Source organism: Bombina bombina, chromosome 2 (genome assembly GCF_027579735.1).
Source record: "Bombina bombina isolate aBomBom1 chromosome 2, aBomBom1.pri, whole genome shotgun sequence".
In the NCBI taxonomy this organism is placed as follows: domain Eukaryota; kingdom Metazoa; phylum Chordata; class Amphibia; order Anura; family Bombinatoridae; genus Bombina; species Bombina bombina.
In genome coordinates, this window is record NC_069500.1 from 942667428 (window position 1) to 942687017 (window position 19590).

Here is a 19590-nt window from a genome sequence, read left to right on the forward strand (position 1 = left end):
CTACTGTATTTCAGCCCTGATACAAAAAGGACCAGCTGACATCTTGTCAGTGATTCTCTCATTAACACAGGTGTCAGTGTTGACGAGGACAAGACTGGAGACCACTCTGTCATGCTGATTGAGTTAGAATAACAGACTGGAAGCTTTAAAAGGAGGGTGGTGCTTGAAATTATTGTTCCTCTGTTAACCATGGAAACCTGCAAGGAAACATGTGCAGTCGTCATTGCTTTACACAAAAAGGTATTCACAGGCAAGGATATTGCTGCTACTAAGATTGCACCTAAATCAACCATTTATCGGATCATCAAGAACTTCAAGGAAAGAGGTTCAATTGTTGTGAAGAAGGCTTCAGGGTGCCCAAGAAAGTCCAGCAATAGCCAGGACTGTTTCCTAAAGTTGATTCAGCTGCAGGATTGGGGCACCACCAATGCAGAGCTTGCTCAGGAATGGCATCAGGCAGGTGTGAGTGCATCTGCACGCACAGTGAGGTGAAGCCTTTTGGAGGATGGACTGTTGTCAAGAAGGGCAGCAAATAAGCCACTTCTCTCCAGGAAAAACATCAGGGACAGACTGATATTCTGCAAATGGTACAGGGATTGGACTGCTGAGGACTGGGGTAAAGTCATTTTCTCTGATGAATCCCCTTTCCGATTATTTGTGGAATCCGGAAAAAACCTTGTCTGGAAAAGAAAAGGTGAGCGCTACCATCAGTCTTGTGTCATGCCAACAGTAAAGCATCCTGAGACCATTCATGTGAGGGATTGCTTCTCAGCCAAGGGAGTGAGCTCACTCACAATTTTGCCTAAGAAGACAGCCATGAATAAAGAATGGTACAAAAACATCCTCCAAGAGCAACTTCTCCCAACCATCCAAGAACAGTTTGGTGACGAACAATGCCTTTTCTAGCATGATGGAGCACCTTGCCATAAGGCGAAAGTGATAACTAAGTGGCTTGGGGGGAAAAAAAAACATCGACATTTTGGGTCCATGGCCAGAAAACTCTCCAGACCTTAATCCCATTGAAAACTTGTGGTCAATCCTTTAAGATGCAGGTGAACAAAAAAAAACCCACAAGTTCTGACAAACTCCAAGCATTGATTATGCAACAATGGGCTGCCATCAGTCAGGATGTGGCCCAGAAGTTGATTGATAGGGCGAATTGCAGAGGTCTTGAAAAAGAAGGGTTAACACTGCAAATATTTACTCTTTGCATAAACTTAATGTAATTGTCAAGAAAAGCCTTTGACATTTACAAAATGCTTGTAATTATACATCAGTATACTATAGTAACATCTGAGAAAAAGATCTAAAAACACTGAAGCAGCAGACTTTGTGAAAATTAAGATTTGTGTCAATCTCAAAACATTTGGCCAGGACTGTACAAGGTATGATAGCATTCTTTGCTTAAACAAATACTTCTGAAGTGTAGTTTACTTCAAGAACACTCTTTATTCAGACAGGTAAAAGTTTAACAAAAACGTATTCTGCAAAACACAAAGACACTTGGCACAATACTAGCTGTTACAGAATAGCTTCTTAGCTGCTTGAGGGACATTAGGCAGGGGAGGGTTTCTATACACATCATCCTATGATCACTTCTCAAACTCTTTGGTTAATGTGTGTACTGTATAGTGTTCTATCTATCTATCCATATGATACAGATATACATTTTATTACACATTCTTCATGACTGGCATGTGATAATTTTATAAGTATGTTATTTCTGCTCAGTTTTCCTCACAGGAAATGACAAGGTGACTGGATTTACAATGCAAGCCTACAGGGTCATGATCTCTCGTTTTGGAGTCCCTGATGAAACATACCTTCCTGAGGCACAGACTTGCAATTTCATCTTATTTCTTCCTGAGTATTCCAGCATTGAAATCCTCAAAGAAAAACTGCTTTTGGCTATACAGAACAACAGGGGATATTACAGAGCACAGTAATGGCAAGATGAATCTTTATAACAGGAATTCAGTGAACTACGTGATTGCTCCCTGCTTTAAAGATGAATTCTTTCAGCTTTTGACTTTGATTTCTCACAGACATTACATTTAGGGATGATAATGTGTTAATGTCTCTATTTTCTACTTATATATATTAGTCATCTTTATGGCAGCTTTTTTAAACTTATGCTATGAAGGCTTGTAATTTGCACATAAAGAAATCTGCTTTTTGCTATCACTATTTTTATGAGGCTACCTTAACTTGCAGACAAATTATTTTGAATATTAAATGGACAGGGTACTGTATTTGTTCTCCCCTTTAATGTGGTCCCAATGATCTATTGTATAATTGTTTAGAAATAGCTTACCTTTAGTTTGACATTTGAAATAGCAGATTTTGACTTACATCCTCACCTATTTCAAAGATGTCAGTACTAAATTGACAGTAAAGTCAAAATTAAATTGATTGAACAGATCATGACATTTGTACACAACTTTCCAATTTACTTCCATTATCAATTTAGCTTAGATCTCAAAGTAGCCTTTGTTAAAGAGTAACAATAGGTGAACTCAGGAGTGTGCACATGTCTTAAGCCATCTGGCAGCAGAATTTGCAACAGTGTCTATAGCAATGTTACACATAGTTGCAAACACTATTGCTATAGAATGTTGACCCCTTCATGCACATTGCTACCTGGCACATGAGCTCTTCTCTTCATGCAGGGTGATCGCCAATCAAACACTGTTTTCTATGATCCCCCTCACTACAGGCTGGGGATCGTTGGTGACCTAATGGGTGGCATTCTCAGGCTTCACACCGGGAGCTGGATGGGGGGGGGGGGGGTAGTTTTTTCAAATCCCTTAGCAGCTACAAAGCTCCAAGACTCCTCATTTGAAAGAGAATCATCTGCTTGGAGCAGTACCACACAAAGTTAAAAAAGCACATGGGGATTTGCTTGGGGATATTACATTATATACACACAAAAAAATAATCTGGTATGGGTAGAGACCCCTAATAAAGTATATTTTATAGTAAAGAAATCCCTCTCTTAAAAAAATATATGAATTTTGTCTGTATAGTCAGGTGACCACTGTGGTAACAGCGAACACCTTGCAAGAAAAAAAAGTTTATTTCATTTTAAAAAAAATGTTATATATTTATTTTTATTACATTTTGAAATACGTTGTCATACATGCAATACATCATTTATAGGGTTAATTGTTTACAGAGTCAACATATTGAAACAATTTCTGCATAAAAAGTTTATTTTTTTTTCTGGACTAAACAATTAGGCCTCTATAATCTATATTATAACCCCCAAAAGCCCATATGGGCCCCTATTTCACATGTGGCTACCCCTGATGACAATTTAGTCAGGAGATTACAGTAACAGCAGTGGTCACTGGGTCATTTGCAATATTATTTACTTAAATCTAAGCGAAAAGGTTTTTTTTTTTTTTACAGTTTTTGCTGCAGCTATCACACATGCCATGAAATATAAATATAATAAAGGTATATTGTGAATCTGCTGGGCCTGCTGAAAAAAAAGTATATAATTTGTGTGGGTCACTCACTGAAATTTGACTTAAAATAGGGTTTAAATGTAGGTAGCAAAAAAAAGCTAAAAATTGGCTTAGTACTGGGGTGTAAAAAAGGCTTAGCAGCGAAAGGGTTAAAGACATTTGCACACTACTAAACTCTCGTCAGCCTACCTGTGTTTACTCTTTAGCAATTGATACCAAGAGAACAAAGCAAATTTGATCATAGAAGTAAATTGGAAAGTTATTTAAAATTTGCATGCTCTATTTGAATCATTAATGTTTAAGTTTGACTTTCCCTTTAAGTACTTGTTATAGAAAAAAATATGTAAGCAAGAAGGTTTAGATGAAATCACGCTCCTAGTGGTGGGGGAGTGTGACTAAGTACTAAAATGTTCCTTTTCCATTGTTCTTTCTGAAGGCCCAATGATCTTAATATCTTTGCTCTGGCAAGATTATCTAAGAAGTCTCGCCAGTACTGCAAGGCTATGCAGGGTTCTGGGTGTGATTAAGATACACATATATTACATTATAATGCTCAAAAAAGTCCCACATATTTTGTGTGATTTCTCTACGGGCCTGCAAGTTTTTGATGATTAGGCCTTTGAGTTAACAGAAATAAGATAAGGAGCAATTTCTACAATAAAATAGCCAGATACGATAAGGAGGCCTTCTTTCCCTACAAGCTCACCCTATTTTATTCATTTTTTGGTTGAATTAGCAGAAACATAATTTTCATATATAAAAATAAACCTAAATGTGCAATTTGTAATACTCTGCAGGTGGTAGAACAAGTCAATGGAAAAATATTAAGGGGAACCCAATTTTACAGTACAGTGTTCATATATAAATATATTTTATACACCTACAACAAAAATTGTGTTTTTCTTTACAGTTAGTTGAGGTATTATGAAGGTAATCAGCTTTTCCTCTGAAATTGTCTACATGCTATATACATTACTTATTTGCATACTATACAATAGACAGTCTCATCTTTGTGCTGTGCGTTAAAATAAAATGGCATAGAATAAACAGATTATGACGTGGACTTTTTAGTCTCTTCCATTCATGTACAATATGTAATATACATTATAATATGTATTACTGATTATATCACTATGTTACTGTTTGCTTTGCACAGACATGTCTGTGTGACAAGGCAGAACACTGTGTGATCTGTGTTCTTATAGCAGAAACTGAAGGGTCTCTGCAGAAAGAACAGTGGCAGTTAAAAAAAATTGCCTGCACTTTTAATTTCTGCCTGCAGGTGTTACTGTTCCGTTCTATCTCAATGGAAATATTTGCTATGGTCCTCTCTTTTTAATTTTCTTCCTTTTCCTGAACTCCAGTGCAGTACAGAGTAACGACACCTTGCAGAAAAGGTAAGTCAGGGCAGATCTTAGACAGATTTTTTTTTGTTCTTTAATAAGTGTGTATGTTGTGTGTGTGTATATGTTGTGTGTGTATATATGTTGTGTGTGTGTATATGTTGTGTGTGTGTATGTTGTGTGTATGTGTTGTGTATATGGTGTGTGTATGTATGTTGTGTGTATGTGTTGTGTGTATGTGTTGTGTATATGGTGTGTGTGTATGTATGGTGTGTGTATGTATATGGTGTGTGTGTGTGTATGGTGTGTGTGTATATATACGGTGTGTGTGTGTTTGTATATGGTGTGTTTGTATATGGTGTGTGTGTGTATATGGTGTGTGTGTGTGTGTGTGTGTGGCAGACATCCCAACTCTCCCGGAAGGTCCGGGAGTCTCCCACATTGAAATAGCGGCTACCTGACACCTGCAAATGAAACGCAATCTCCCGGAAATAGCGGTACCAGAGAAAATCAAATGTGTGCCTGCACTTTTCATTTCTACCTCTAGGTAGACTCCTCTCTAGACTTTTTCCCTCCTTCCTGATCTCTACTCTAGTGTGGTGCGAGACAGCAGCAGACCTGATATATATAGGTGAGGTGTGCAGACTCCCATACCTCTATATTGTGCAGGCTCCCGTACCTCTATATTGTGCAGACTTCCATACCTCTCTATTGTGCAGACTTCCATACCTCTCTATTGTGCAGGATCCCATACCTCTCTATTGTGCAGGCTTCAATACCTCTCTATTGTGCAGGTTCCCATACCTCTCTATTGTGCAGGCTCCCATACTCTTAAAAGGTCAGGTGGCCATGGAGCAACCTATGCCTGTAACAGAGGGGAGGGTGTCTTGTAATGGTGAGAGAAAGGTAATCTAAAAAATGATGCTTTCTAGTTCAGTTTTACAATTTCTACCATGAGCTGTACAAAGTGTGGATAACATTACATATTTATATTAATATACATACATATATATATATATATATATAATATACATATATTAAAAACAAATAAAAAATTATATTTATATATATATATATATATTATAAACATATATTATATATATTATATATAAATATATATATATATATATATATATATATATATATTTAATTTGGACAGGCAACAATTTGAAGGGACATTAAACCACTTTTTTTTTTGGGGGGGGGGGGGGGGTTGCACAGTAGCCGGTGAAGCCACCTCCCTGAAATTAGTTTTTGTAGGTTGGGATGTCTGGTATGTGTGTGTGTGTGTGTATGGTGTATGGGTGTGTGTATAGTGTGTATAGTGTGTGTGTGTGTGTGTATATGGTGTATACTCAGGCTGTACATGAACCTGTCCTCATGCCCACAGAGTAAGGGCAACAAACACAGCAACACCAGCTTCTTAAAGACACTGCAGAAAATTTTTCACAAAAAAAAAAAATCTCATCGCAGAAAATGAAAAAAAGTTCTGCCTCTTGTGACTATCCCGGTGACAGGGAGAGGATGTCCAATTATTAAAAGGAACATAAACACCTTGTAATTAAATTAAAGGGACACTGAACCCAAATGTTTTATTTTGTGATTCAGATAGAGCATGCCATTTTAAGCAACTTTATAATGTACTCCTTTTGTCAATTATTCTTTGTTCTCTTGCTATCTTTATTTGAAAAAGAAGGCATCTAAGCTTTTTTTGGTTTAGAACTCTGGACAGCACTTTTCTATTGGTGGATGAATTTATCCACCAATCAGCAAGGACAACCCAGGTTGTTCACCAAAAATGGGCCGGCATCTAAACTTACATTCGTGCATTTGAAATAAAGATACCAAGAGAATGAAGAAAATTTTAAAATAGGAGTAAAATTAGAAAGTCGCTTAAAATTTCATGCTCTATCAATTCTATCAGCAGAAATATCACCCTTCTTGGGTAATCTTTACAATGGGATATATGTCAGCGGTAATCCTTTCTCACCCTCCTTTTCTTCATCATTTACAACCCTGATTTTAAAAGGGGGGAAAGATCCTATGCAAAAAGAGTCATACAGACCAATCGCTTTGCTCAACTCCGACTACAAAATTATGTCTTCTATCCTTGCAACTAGATTACAACCCATTTTAGCAAAAATAATACACACAGACCAAGCCGTTTTTTTGAATAAGCGTAACTCGGCGGCCAAAATCAGAGAGCTTCTTGTTACAATTGACTACTCTCAGAATCTCCCTCCTCTCGCTGTGGGGAGAGAGGGCCTCCCTGACCTGGCAGTCTTGTCAATTGATGCAGAGAAAGCCTTCGACTCTGTAATCTTTAATCATATAATAACATCATTAACAAAATTTGGGATTGTGGGCAATTTTCCTAAATTTGTGGGAAATTTACATAACCATTCCAAGACGAGACTGATAATAAATGACATTGTCTCCTCTCCAATCGCAATAGAAAGAGGTACGCGTCAGGGCTGCCCTCTCTCCCCGCTTCTTTTTTATATAGCTATCGAGCCTTTAGCAATTATGATAAGGGAATCTCTAGATGGCATAAAGATTCGGGACTATCAGATAAAAATCGGATTATACGCTGACGATTTATTAATCTATCTATCTAATACAAAACTAAACATACCAAAACTTCTCCAAATAACTGACCACTTTGGCACCTTTTCGGGGTATAAGGTGAATAAGTTAAAATCCGAAATACTCTGGCTCAGGAGAAATAGTAGCTCCATTTTAAATATCCCATTTAGAGTGGTTACAGACTCTTTTAAGTACCTAGGGATTCAAATACCGCTTAATTTAACAGAGCTATACAAACTTAACATATCTCCTATACTAACTACTATCAAGGAGAAACTTAAAACTTGGCAGAATCTTCCTCTATCAATTTCTGGCCGCATAGAACTATTCAAAATGGTTCTTCTCCCTAAGCTTCTTTATATCCTTCAGAATGTGCCAGTAATGTTATTAGAAAAGGATGTCCGCTTTACCAACATGATACTTAGACAATTTATATGGCAAGGTAAAAAACCCAAGATATCTCTTACTAAACTCACGGTACCAAGGGATCCCGGAGACTTAGCATTACCAAATATTAGATTTTACAACCTCTGCTTCTTGGCACGTATAGTAGCTGACTGGATCTACGCAAAAAATTATATTTTAAACAAACAAACTATTCCCATTAAGGCATGGGGGAAGTTAACTAAATCTCTTTCAATACCCAGCAACACCTCAAAACATCTTTCTTTGATAGGGAACCCACAATTCCAAGCAGGCATAAATTCACCTATCTTTAATAGATGGCATAACTTAGGCTTAGACAAATGAATCTATTTAACCCCTTAACGACATGCGTCATACAGGGTACGTCGCACACAACCTGGTCTTTAAAGACCAGCGACGTACCCTGTACGACGTTGGGGTTGAAAGCGACTGGAAGCGATCCTGATCGCTTCCAGCCACTTTCCGGTTATTGCAGTGATGCCTCGATATCGAGGCATCACTGCAATAACATTTTACCCCATCCGATGCAGAGAGAGCCACTCTGTGGCCCTCTCTGCACCGGACATCGATGGCCCGCAATCGTTGGTGGGTGGGAGCCGACATGGGAGGCAGGTGGGCGGCCATCGGTGGATTATTGTGCAGAGGTGGGCGGGATCGTGGGCAGGATTGCTGGGGGCGCGCACGGACGGGATCCTACACAGCAGCATATGTAAATATGCTTAAAAAAATTAATAATTAAAAAAAGATACCTTTTATTTTAGTACTGGCAGACTTTCTGCCAGTACTTAAGATGGCGGGGACAATTGTGGGGTAAGGGAGGGAAGAGAGCTGTTTGGGAGGGATCAGGGGGTCTGATGTGTTAGGTGGGAGGCAGATCTCTACACTAAAGCTAACATTAACCCTGCAAGTTCCCTACAAGATCCTTAATTAACCCCTTCACTGCTAGACATAATACACGTGTGATGTGCAGCGGCATTTAGCAGCCTTCTAAATTACCAAAAAGCATCGCCAAAACCATATATGTCTGCTATTTCTGAACAAAGGGGATCCCAGAGAAGCATTTACAACCATTTATGCCATAATTGCATAAGTTGTTTGTAAATAATTTCTGTGAGAAACCTAAAATTGCGAAAAACATTACGTTTTTTTAAAATTTGATCGCATTTGGCGGTGAAATGGTGGCATTAAACATACCAAAATGGGCCTAGATCAATACTTTAGGTTGTCTACTACACTAAAGCTAAAATTAACTCTACAAGCTCCCTACATGCTCCCTAATTAACCCCTTCACTGCTGGGCATAAAACACGTGTGGTGCGCAGTGGCATTTAGCAGCCTTCTAATTACCAAAAAGCAACACCAAAGCCATATAAGTCTGCTATTTCTGAACAAAGGGGATCCCAGAGAAGCATTTACAACCATTTATGCCATAATTGCACAAGTTGTTTGTAAATAATTTCTGTGAGAAACCTAAAGTTTGTGAAAAAATTTTTGAAAAATGTAACATTTTTTTTTATTTGATCGCATTTGGTGGTGAAATGGTGGCATGAAATATACCAAAATGGGCCTAGATCAATACTTTGGAATGTCTTCTAAAAAAAAATATATACATGTCAAGGGATATTCAGGTATTCCTGACAGATAGGGTTCCAATGTAACTAGCGCTCATTGTGAAAAAAGTGGTTTTGAAATAGCAAAGTGCTACTTGTATTTATTGCCCTATAACTTGCAAAAAAAAGCAAAGAACATGTTAACATTGGGTATTTCTAAACTCAGGACAAAATTTAGAAACTATTTAGCATGGTTGTTTTTTGGTGGTTGTAGATGTGTAACAGGTTTTGGGGGTCAAAGTTAGAAAAAGTGTGTTTTTTTCCATTTTTTCCTTATATTTTATAATTTTTTTAATAATAAATTATAAGATATGATGAAAATAATGTTATCTTTAGAAAGTCCATTTAGTGGCGAGAAAAACGGTATATAATATGTGTGGGTACAGTAAATGAGTAAGAGGAAAGTTACAGCTAAACACAAACACCGCAGAAATGTAAAAATAGCCCTGGTCTTTAAGGGAAAGAAATTGAAAAATGGCCTTGGTCCTTAAGGGGTTAATAGACAAAGACAGAAAATGTATTAAAACCTTTGAGGAATTAAAAATGGAATTTAACCTTCCCAATAGAGATTTCTTCGCCTACCTGCAAATAAGGCACTTTGCTGCCAAATTAATTAAACACTCAGGCTGGTGTTGGACGCTAGGCAAATTGGAAAACTGGTTAACTTTAACAAAAAATTATCATATGTCTATCGCCCCATGCTATCATATACTTGGCACTAGCATAGGCACCTCTTTACTGGATAATATTGCATCAATGTGGAGCATACTAATACCCCAGAGCAATATTGAGCTGAAAACTCTTCAATCATCAATAAATAAAGTAGCTTCCTCTACGTTATCCACCACTTGGCGAGAGGCCCATCTTAGGCTTTTACACAGGACATACTTTACTCTGGAGAAAGGCCTCAGAATACAGAATCAGCAATTTAACAAATGCCCTAAATGTTCTTACTTGGGGGCAGACTTAATTCACATGTTCTGGTCTTGCCCAAAGATAAGAAGTTTCTGGAATAAATTAGAATTCTGGCTTAAAACCACATTAAAAATTATTACACCTCCTTTATCACTGTATCAAATTATATTATGCCTGAAGACGGAAGATAGTCATCAGGATAATGATAAATTAGTAACTCTCGCAATCTTAGCCACTAGATATTTGATTTGTAAGAAATGGAAAACGAGAGCACTCCCGACTATCTCCGAAATCAGGAATTACTTAAAAAAACAATGCATGATAGAACAAAAAGACACAAATATCAATAAGGAACCAGATATAAGGATTTTTTTTAATAAATGGGCAGCGTTAATAAAAACACTTCACGAAAGTGAAATAGATTATTTGATTTTCCCATTTAAAAATTCAGAGATAGTTTTACTTGGCATATGGTAGATTTTGAGAACACAGAGAGGGGGAGAGACTAGCTAACTTGGTCCGTTCTTTTTTCTTTTTTTTTTTTTTTCCTCTTCTTTCCCCCCGTCTCTTTTCTCTTCCTTTCTCCGTTTACCCTAATGATTAAGTGTATTGGCATAATTTTGCAAATGGTAAATATTACTGATAAAATTCTTTCTGTTGTTTGGTTCACGTCTTTTTTTTTTTTTTTTTTTTTTTCAAGTTGATCAGCCCTGTACATATTGTTTGTTGTAAAGAAATATAATAAGAGGGAGAGAAAGAAGGGAAAATTACAATCCCCCCCTTTTTTTTTTTTTTTTTACTATTTTAGTATATTAACACTGCAATTATATGGAGATCATTTATGATTATTATGATTTATAATTAACATATTGGAATTACTATGTTGATTGTATATATACACTGAAAGGGAGGAGGGAAAGGGGAATAGAAAAGAAAAGTTGCCTGCTTTATTTTTCGTATTTGTTTTAGCTGTTTTTGTTTCTGTTTAGAAAAAACTTAGGAAAAAATATTTCAACAGAAAAATGATAAGATTAAGGAATGACAGATTGAAATCTAATTAAGAAATAGAGTATAGAGTGAGTGTACCTTGTGAGTGTTTATATTAAGGATATAGTTTTTACCACGCTCTGTACCCTACAAATGTGACAGTAATTCCTTCAAACGACTGTCTAAGAATAATGTATGAAATAACCAGGGTGAGGGGAGCTAAAGGTGTAGTATATAGTGTTATATGTCACAGTGTATCACAAATAAAATAATTTTGCTAGTTTTTTTAAAATAAAGATATTTATTTTAAAACACTTTAAAACATATAAGTATAGAGCTCTGATACTTTAAAACATTTCAAAAATATATAATGAACAATTTTGTGAGGAAAATGTTTGAGGAAAAAAGGCAATTGCTCTGAATTTGTGTTCTTAGTAATGATTTATCTCTCTTTTAAATTCGAGTCATCTCGCTTATGGCATAAAGTTTTTTGTTATTCTTGTACTCACGTTTTTGTCCTGAGAGTTAAAACATTTTAATTAGCTTTTGGTACTAATTTTATCTTGCTGCTATGTTTGCAAGACTTACAGGATATAGTAATATATCCTGTAAGTCTTGCAAACATAGCAGCAAGATCAAAACCATAAATTCAACTAATAACAATCAATATATTAACATCAAAGAAATCATACGATGTTCAGATAAGAATGTCATTTATTGCATACAATGTTTATGTTGTTATCAATACTTTGGCCAAACTAGCCGTATGCTCAGAGACCGCATAAGAGAGCACCTTCATCATATCAAACATAAATCAATTAACACAAATCTATATGAACATTTTACTGAATGCCATAATGGCAATATCCACCACATGAAATACTGGTGAGTCAAAAAAGTATTCCTTAACCCTAGAGGGGGTAATCTAGAAAATCTCCTACTTAGAAAAGAAGCGGAGTATATTTACTCCTTTAAAACTTTATATCCCCATGGATTGAATATGGAGTTTGATTTAAACTTTCTGATTTAATCAAATGTCCTAAACTTGCAACAATTAATGATAATTTCAAAATCCACATAAATAGATATTTCAAGTGAGATACATTATTTAACACTAGTATTTATAAATATCTAAATATGTCAACAGCATAAGTTATTCAAAATGCTACATATAGACCTGATAGCCCAAAACTGAAATTAAATAGATTAAATATATATATAAACAGGATTTTCCTACGAATATATAACATTTCCTAATCTCAAAACCTACAAAATAAATGTAAATGTAAAAATATAAATGTTCATCTTTAATCAAGTTATCACATAAATCTTATCCCCCTTTTTTACTTCCCAAACAAAAATCGTTATTCAAAAATTATTATTCACTACAAAATTATTATTATTCACTAATAATTTATGGAGGGCGCACACACACAAACAAACAAACCTTTAGATCATTATATCACTAGTTATATTTTACAAAGTGTTTAAACTAACTTAAAAATCTCTAAACTTGATGTTTTTACTAATAAATCTTTGACAAGTCTAAAATGTAAAAAAACGTATTGCTCAAAACTCTGTGCAGTGATTGGATAACAAAGAACTTCTAATCAACCAATCAGGACACACTCACCCCTTTTTAAATAAGACCGCGAACACTCTCAGAGGCATCTTGATAAAGGCATCCGCCGAAACGCGTAGATCTGCCCTCCAGAGTGTGCACCCTCTTTCACACTATATGCCCACACTGTGGGAATTGTACCTTCTTGCTCTCAATGGAATCCACTACGATTAGCGCTTGGTATTTGAAAGCGCAACAGACGCAACACAAAACAGGAGACTTCTACTGACAGAAAATATGTCCCTGTCTTCAAAATCCACTTGACTCCGAATTTGCATATCGGATTTCAGACAGTGCAACCTATAACCGCTCCAAGCCTCTTAGAGACTCCTGCAAACCCTGAATACCAAACCAGCAAAATTAATAGGGTATACAGTCTCAGAGACCAACGGATACATACACTGGAATTCCTGCAAACCTCAAGGCATCTTTTCAGCTAGCCAACGAACATTAGGACAACGGCTAAGAAACTTTAGCACATCATTAGGAGGTATACATTGTATCCCCCTCTCTAAAGACTTTGTTAACTTATTCAAAAGTAACCGTTAGAGACGAAAACAACTCCACACTTCTGTTGCACAACTTTTTCACATTTGTTGTCAACCAAAGCCACAGGATATTCAAAGAAGTATCTTTTTAAACAAACGGCTGTTTTCACTCTACACATATATTGCCTTATCAACGGTTTTATTAAATTAGTACCAAAAGCTAATTAAAATGTTTTAACTCTCAGGACAAAAACGTGAGTACAAGAATAACAAAAAACTTTATGCCATAAGCGAGATGACTCGAATTTAAAAGAGAGATAAATCATTACTAAGAACACAAATTCAGAGCAATTGCCTTTTTTCCTCAAACATTTTCCTCACAAAATTGTTCATTATATATTGTTGAAATGTTTTAAAGTATCAGAGCTCTATACTTATATGTTTTAAAGTGTTTTAAAATAAATATCTCTATTTTAAGAAAACTAGCAAAATTATTTTATACTGTGACATATAACACTATATACTACACCTTTAGCTCCCCTCACCCTGGTTATTTCATAGATTGAAATTTAATAACAAGGTTAATAAGGGTTGAAAAAGTTTACAAAACACTAGAGGGCTTCCTCTTTTCTTTTTTCTTATAGGCATAATATTTTGTGAATTGTCTATTGGTGTTTTGTTCTCAACTGTCTGTTTACTTTTTTTTTTCTTTTTTTTTTCTTTTTACCTTTGAAATTATATGAAATTGTACAAACCTGTTGAAATATAATAAAAATGATTATAAAAATAAAATAAAATAATCATGCTCTATCTGAATCACAAAAGAAAACATTTGGGTTCACTGTTCTTTTAACATTATCTGAATGTGAAATTGTTTTAATATATTAACAATTCTTTGATACAATAATTTTTCAAAGGCCAAAACTCCTCCCACCGTGTGCTTTATTTGGAACAGCCAATTCAGACTTGTTATTGGGGTAGATAAGGCTTGGTACTGTCAAGCATTGTTTTGCAGTATCATAACTTTTTGTGTGGGTCAGTTATTTATGTATAATTACCAATGCTAGCAAAGTTTTTCTACTAATAACAATTTAACAGTTTATTGTGACATTTTTAAGTGGTTCAGGTCGGTGCTCTGACAAAATGCAGAAAGACATTTGGCAGAAGGACATTTGGCTGACAGACAGAAAGCTAAAGAATGTTCCGATTTCGGCCGAGGGCAGATACGTTCCAGAGTGCTCTGTTCTAATCAGAGCCTCGGGCGCCGCAACTGCCTCTGGGAACCTTACCATGGGTCCCAGGCCGCACGTTTTGTAATTCTCTGTCTGAGAAATTATCTATCTATCAAATCTATCTATTTATCTATCAAATCTATCTATCTATCGTATCTATCAAATGTATCTATTGCATCTATTGATCTATCTATCTAATCTATCTATCTATCAAATCTATCTATCTCGTGGCCGGACTGTTATCTGACAGCCACTTGTGTTTCGGCCAAATGTCCGTCGGCTAAAAGTCGGCCACGTTCAGGTCACTTTAAGGGGCATGAAAGACAGTTAATTAAACTCTAATGGTTCAGATAGAGACTTTGTAATCGATTTCTGTTAACAAATTTACTTTATTATCTTGGTATCCTTTGTTGAAAAGCATACTTAGCTTTATGAGCAGCAATGCACCACTGGGACACTGGGAGCTAGCTAGTGACAGGTGGGTACACACATATGCTTCCTGTCATTGCATCATCAGATTGTTCAGCTAGCTCCCAGTTGTGCATTGCTGGTCTGTAACTGGCTTTAACTAGAGCATTTTAAAGGGACAGTCTACTCCAGAATTTGTATTGTTTAAAAAGACAGATAATCCCTTTATTACACATTCCCCAGTTTTGCATAACCAATACTGTAATATTAATTACACTTTTTACCTCTGTGATTACCTTGTATCTAAGCCTCTGCAGACTGCCCCCTTACCTCAGTTCTTTTGACAGACTTGCATCTTGGCCAATCAGTGCTGACTCATAAATAACTCCACTGGAGTGAGCACAATGTTATTTTATGGTACACATGAACTAGCACTCTCTAGCTGTGAAAAACTGTCAAAGTGCACTAAGAGGCAGCCTTCAAGGGTTTAGAAATTAGCATATGAGCCTTCCTAGATTTAGCCTTCAGCAAAGAATACCAAGAGAACAAAGCAAATTTAAAAGGTTTTATTTTTTTAATATCATACCATATCTGAATCATGAAAGTTTAATTTTGACTTGACTGTCCCTTTAACAACAATGGACGTACCAGATACGTCCCGCATAAATTGTCACTTAATGATAAAGGACGTACCTGGTGCGTTCTCCGGTTAAACGAGCGCTGGAAGCGATCGGTGATCGCTTCGGCTGCTCTTACCGTATTGCTACGTCTGGATATTGAGGCATTATGCAATACGTAATTAAACTGCCGGGGAACTTCAGATCGGAAACACCCAGCAGTTTAGAGCATCGGAAGCATTTGATCGCTTCCAATACTGGCAGCTAAAATACTGAGTGCCTTGTTGGATCGAGGCACTCAGTAGATGTAAATAAAAAGTAATTTAAAAAAAATATATATGGTTTGTCTGCAGACAAGATGGTGCTCAGTGCTGCCCTTCTAAGGGAATGGCTTCAGTCTGGAGGGTGTTCCTAGCTTGCCTCATCATTAGAGGCGGGCTAGGAACATCCAATGTGATCACTCAGATATATATATATATATATATATATATCTTTATATACAGTATATATAATTTTTTAACCCCTTTCCTGCCACTGATCAGTGCATTAGCATTGATCTTGCACAGGAGCACACAGTAGCACTTTTATTTTGCTGTCTGTGCATTTTTTTAGGGGTTAATTAAAACATTTTTTTATTGATTTTATTGTGCCGTACATCACTGCTTTAGGCATTGATTTATATTTAATTTTAGATCACTGCTTTAGGCGTTGATGTAAAGGCTCTTCTAAGAACCATTAACCCCTTCTGTGCGTAGATCACTGTGCTTTAGGCATTGATTGATATTTATTTAATTTTATTGTAAGAGCCATTAAACCCTTGTGTGCCGCAGATCACTGCTTTAGGTATTGATATCACTGCTTAGGCATTGGTATTAATATATTTAATGTTTTTGTAAGAGCCATTATTCCCTTCTGTGCGTAGATCACTGCTTTAGGCATTGATTAATATTTATTTAATTTTATTGTAAGACCCAAAGTTACTTCTAAGAGCCATTAACTCCTTTTGTGCCGTAGATCACTACTTTAGGCATTGATATCTACATATTTATAATGGCACAGCGTTTTTATACTGCTGACGAGGCTTATGCCATCCTGACTTCAGATTCTGAGGCCTCTGTCCCTGACGCAGGCTCTGATTTTGACCCTGGTCAGTGCTCAGATACATCATCTAGTGAAATAAGTATCTAGAAATGTATCTAGCGCTAGTGATGTATCTGTGGTTGCCGAGCCCCCTGCCAGAAGGAGACGTGTTGCTCCAGCTGCTGAGGAGTGGGTAGTGCCTAATCTCCAGAGGCCAGATATCCCTCCTTTCACAGAAAATCCTGGCATCAATCTGGATGTCACAGGATTTACCCCCTTCAATTTATCATTTCACTGCCAGGTTTGCAGAGGCTTATACACCTGGAAAGAATATCTGCGTGGATGAATCCCTGATGAAGTATAAAGAAAAGGCTGGGATTCAAGCAGTATATTCCTTCCAAGCGCTCCAGGTATGGAGTGAAAGTGTATAAGCTCTGTGAGAGCGAGAGGGGGTATTACTTAGGCCTTCCGGGTGTATGAGGGAAAGGATAGCCACCTTGACCCTCCAGGTTGCCCAGAACATATGGGAACCAGTGGCAAGATTGTCTGGGACCTAATTCAACCCCTAATGAATAAAGGGTACCACTTGTATCTTGATCATTTCTATACAAGTGTCCTTTTGTTCAAGCTACTGTATTGTTTGGATACAGTAGCTTGTTGTACTATCCGTAAGTACCGCATAGGATTCTCAGAACAACTGTCACGCACCCGGCTACGAAGGGGGGAGACCTCAGCTATGCGCCAAGATGAGCTCTTGGCAGTTAAGTACAGAGACAAGAAGGATGTGTACCTTCTCAGCACCATCCACACTGAAAGTACTGTGTAGGTATCTGTACGTGGCAGAGCTGAGGTCACAAGCAAGCCAGCGTGTATCAAGGCCTATAACCGGCATATGGGTGGGGTTGATCTGACAGATCACCTGCTACAGCCCTACCGAATTATGCGGAAGACAAGGGCCTGGTACAAAAAGGTTGCAATTTATCTAATGCAAATTGCAACCTACAACGCTTTCTTGTTGAACAAAAAAGCAAACCCCCGAAATAAAACTCACTTTTTTACAGTTCCAGCTACAGGTCATTTCGGGGATTTTATACAAAGATGCACCTGCTCCCCGGGCAGTGATGGGAGAAAGCAGAGTTGGGGCTACCCACTTTATTTTTAAAATTCCCCATACTACCACAAAGCAGAAACCACACAAAAAATGCAGAGTCTGTGATAAAAGGCGGCTGAGAAAGGATACTATATTCTACCGTCCTGATTGCCCTGGACAACCTGGTTGGTGACTGCTTCAAACGCTACCATACATTGGTGCAATTTTGAAAAAAAATTACATTTACAGTTCCTAAATTTCTTTTACTGCTCCAGACTTTTACATTTTACTGCTCCATTTTCTCTTGTAAGGTGTATCCAGTCCATGGATCATCCATTACTTGTGGGATATTCTCATTCCCAACAGGAAGTTGCAAGAGGACACCCACAGCAGAGCTGTCTATATAGCTCCTCCCCTAACTGCCATATCCAGTCATTCTCTTGCAACTCTCAACAAACATGGAGGTAGTAAGAGAGAAGTGGTGAAATGTAGCTGTTATTTTACTTCAATCAAAAGTTTATTATTTTTAAATGGTACAGGAGTTGTACTATTTTGTTCCAGGCAGAAAAATAGAAGAATCTGCCTGTGATTTCTATGATCTTAGCAGGTTGTAACTAAGATCCATTGCTGTTCTCACACATGACTGAAGAGAGAGATAACTTCAGCGGGGGAATGGCGTGCAGGTTATCCTGCTATAAGGTATGTGCAGTTAAGATTTTTCTAGAAGATGTGAATGCTAGAAAATGCTGCTGTTGCCAAATTTATGTAAGGTAAGCCTGAATACAGTGATTTAATAGCGACTGGTATCATGCTTATTTTCTGAGGTAATACTCTTTTATATTTGCAATATAAAACGTTTGCTGGCATGTTTAAACGTTTTTATATATACTTTGGTAATAAAACTTTATTGGGGCCTAGTTTTTTCCACATGGTTGGCTTAAATTTGCCTAGAAACAGTTTCCTGAGGCTTTCCACTGTGTTAAGGCCCACAGCAAGGCTGTGGCAGTTTGGTGTGACTGTTTAAAAATGTCTAGATCGTTTTTTTTTATCCGGTTTTTGAACTAAGGGGTTAATCATCCATTTGCAAGTGGGTGCAATGCTCTGTTAGCCTATTATACACACTGTAAAAATTTCGTTTGATTTACTGCCTTTTTTCACTGTTTTTCAAATTCTGACAAAATTTGTTTCTCTTAAAGGCACAGTACCGTTTATTATATTTGCTTGTTAACTTGATTTAAAGTGTTTTCCAAGCTTGCTAGTCTCATTGCTAGTCTGTATAAACATGTCTGACATAGAGGAAACTCCTTGTTCATTATGTTTAAAAGCCATTGTGGAGCCCCCTCTTAGAATGTGTACTAAATGTACTGATTTCACTTTAACCAATAAAGATCATATTCTGTCTTTAAAAAATTTATCACCAGAGGAATCTGACGAGGGGAAGTTATGCCGACTAACTCTCCCCACATGTCAGATCCTTTGACTCCAGCTCAAGGGACTCACGCTCAAATGGCGCCAAGTACATCTAGGGCGCCCATAGCGTTTACTTTACAAGACATGGCGGCAGTCATGGATAATACACTGTCAGCGGTATTAGCCAGACTACCTGAATTTAGAGGAAAGCGAGATAGCTCTGGAGTTAGACGAAATACAGAGCATACTGACGCTTTTAGAGCTATGTCTGATAATGCCTCACAATATGCAGAAGCTGAAGGAGAGCT

At 37.0% G+C, this 19590-nt stretch overlaps 1 protein-coding gene across 2 annotated transcripts in view; it reads left to right on the plus strand.

The window, feature by feature from the left end:
* LOC128649891 (probable E3 ubiquitin-protein ligase HERC6) overlaps window positions 1–4533 on the plus strand; it is a 282469-nt gene extending 277936 nt beyond the window's left edge. For both annotated transcript variants that reach the window (XM_053703418.1, XM_053703419.1), the window contains one exon: window positions 1732–4533. In XM_053703418.1, coding sequence (XP_053559393.1) covers window positions 1732–1946 — 215 coding nt within the window. In that variant the 3' untranslated portion in view covers window positions 1947–4533. The remainder of the gene's footprint in view (window positions 1–1731) is intronic.
* The last annotated feature ends 15057 nt before the right edge of the window (window positions 4534–19590 follow it).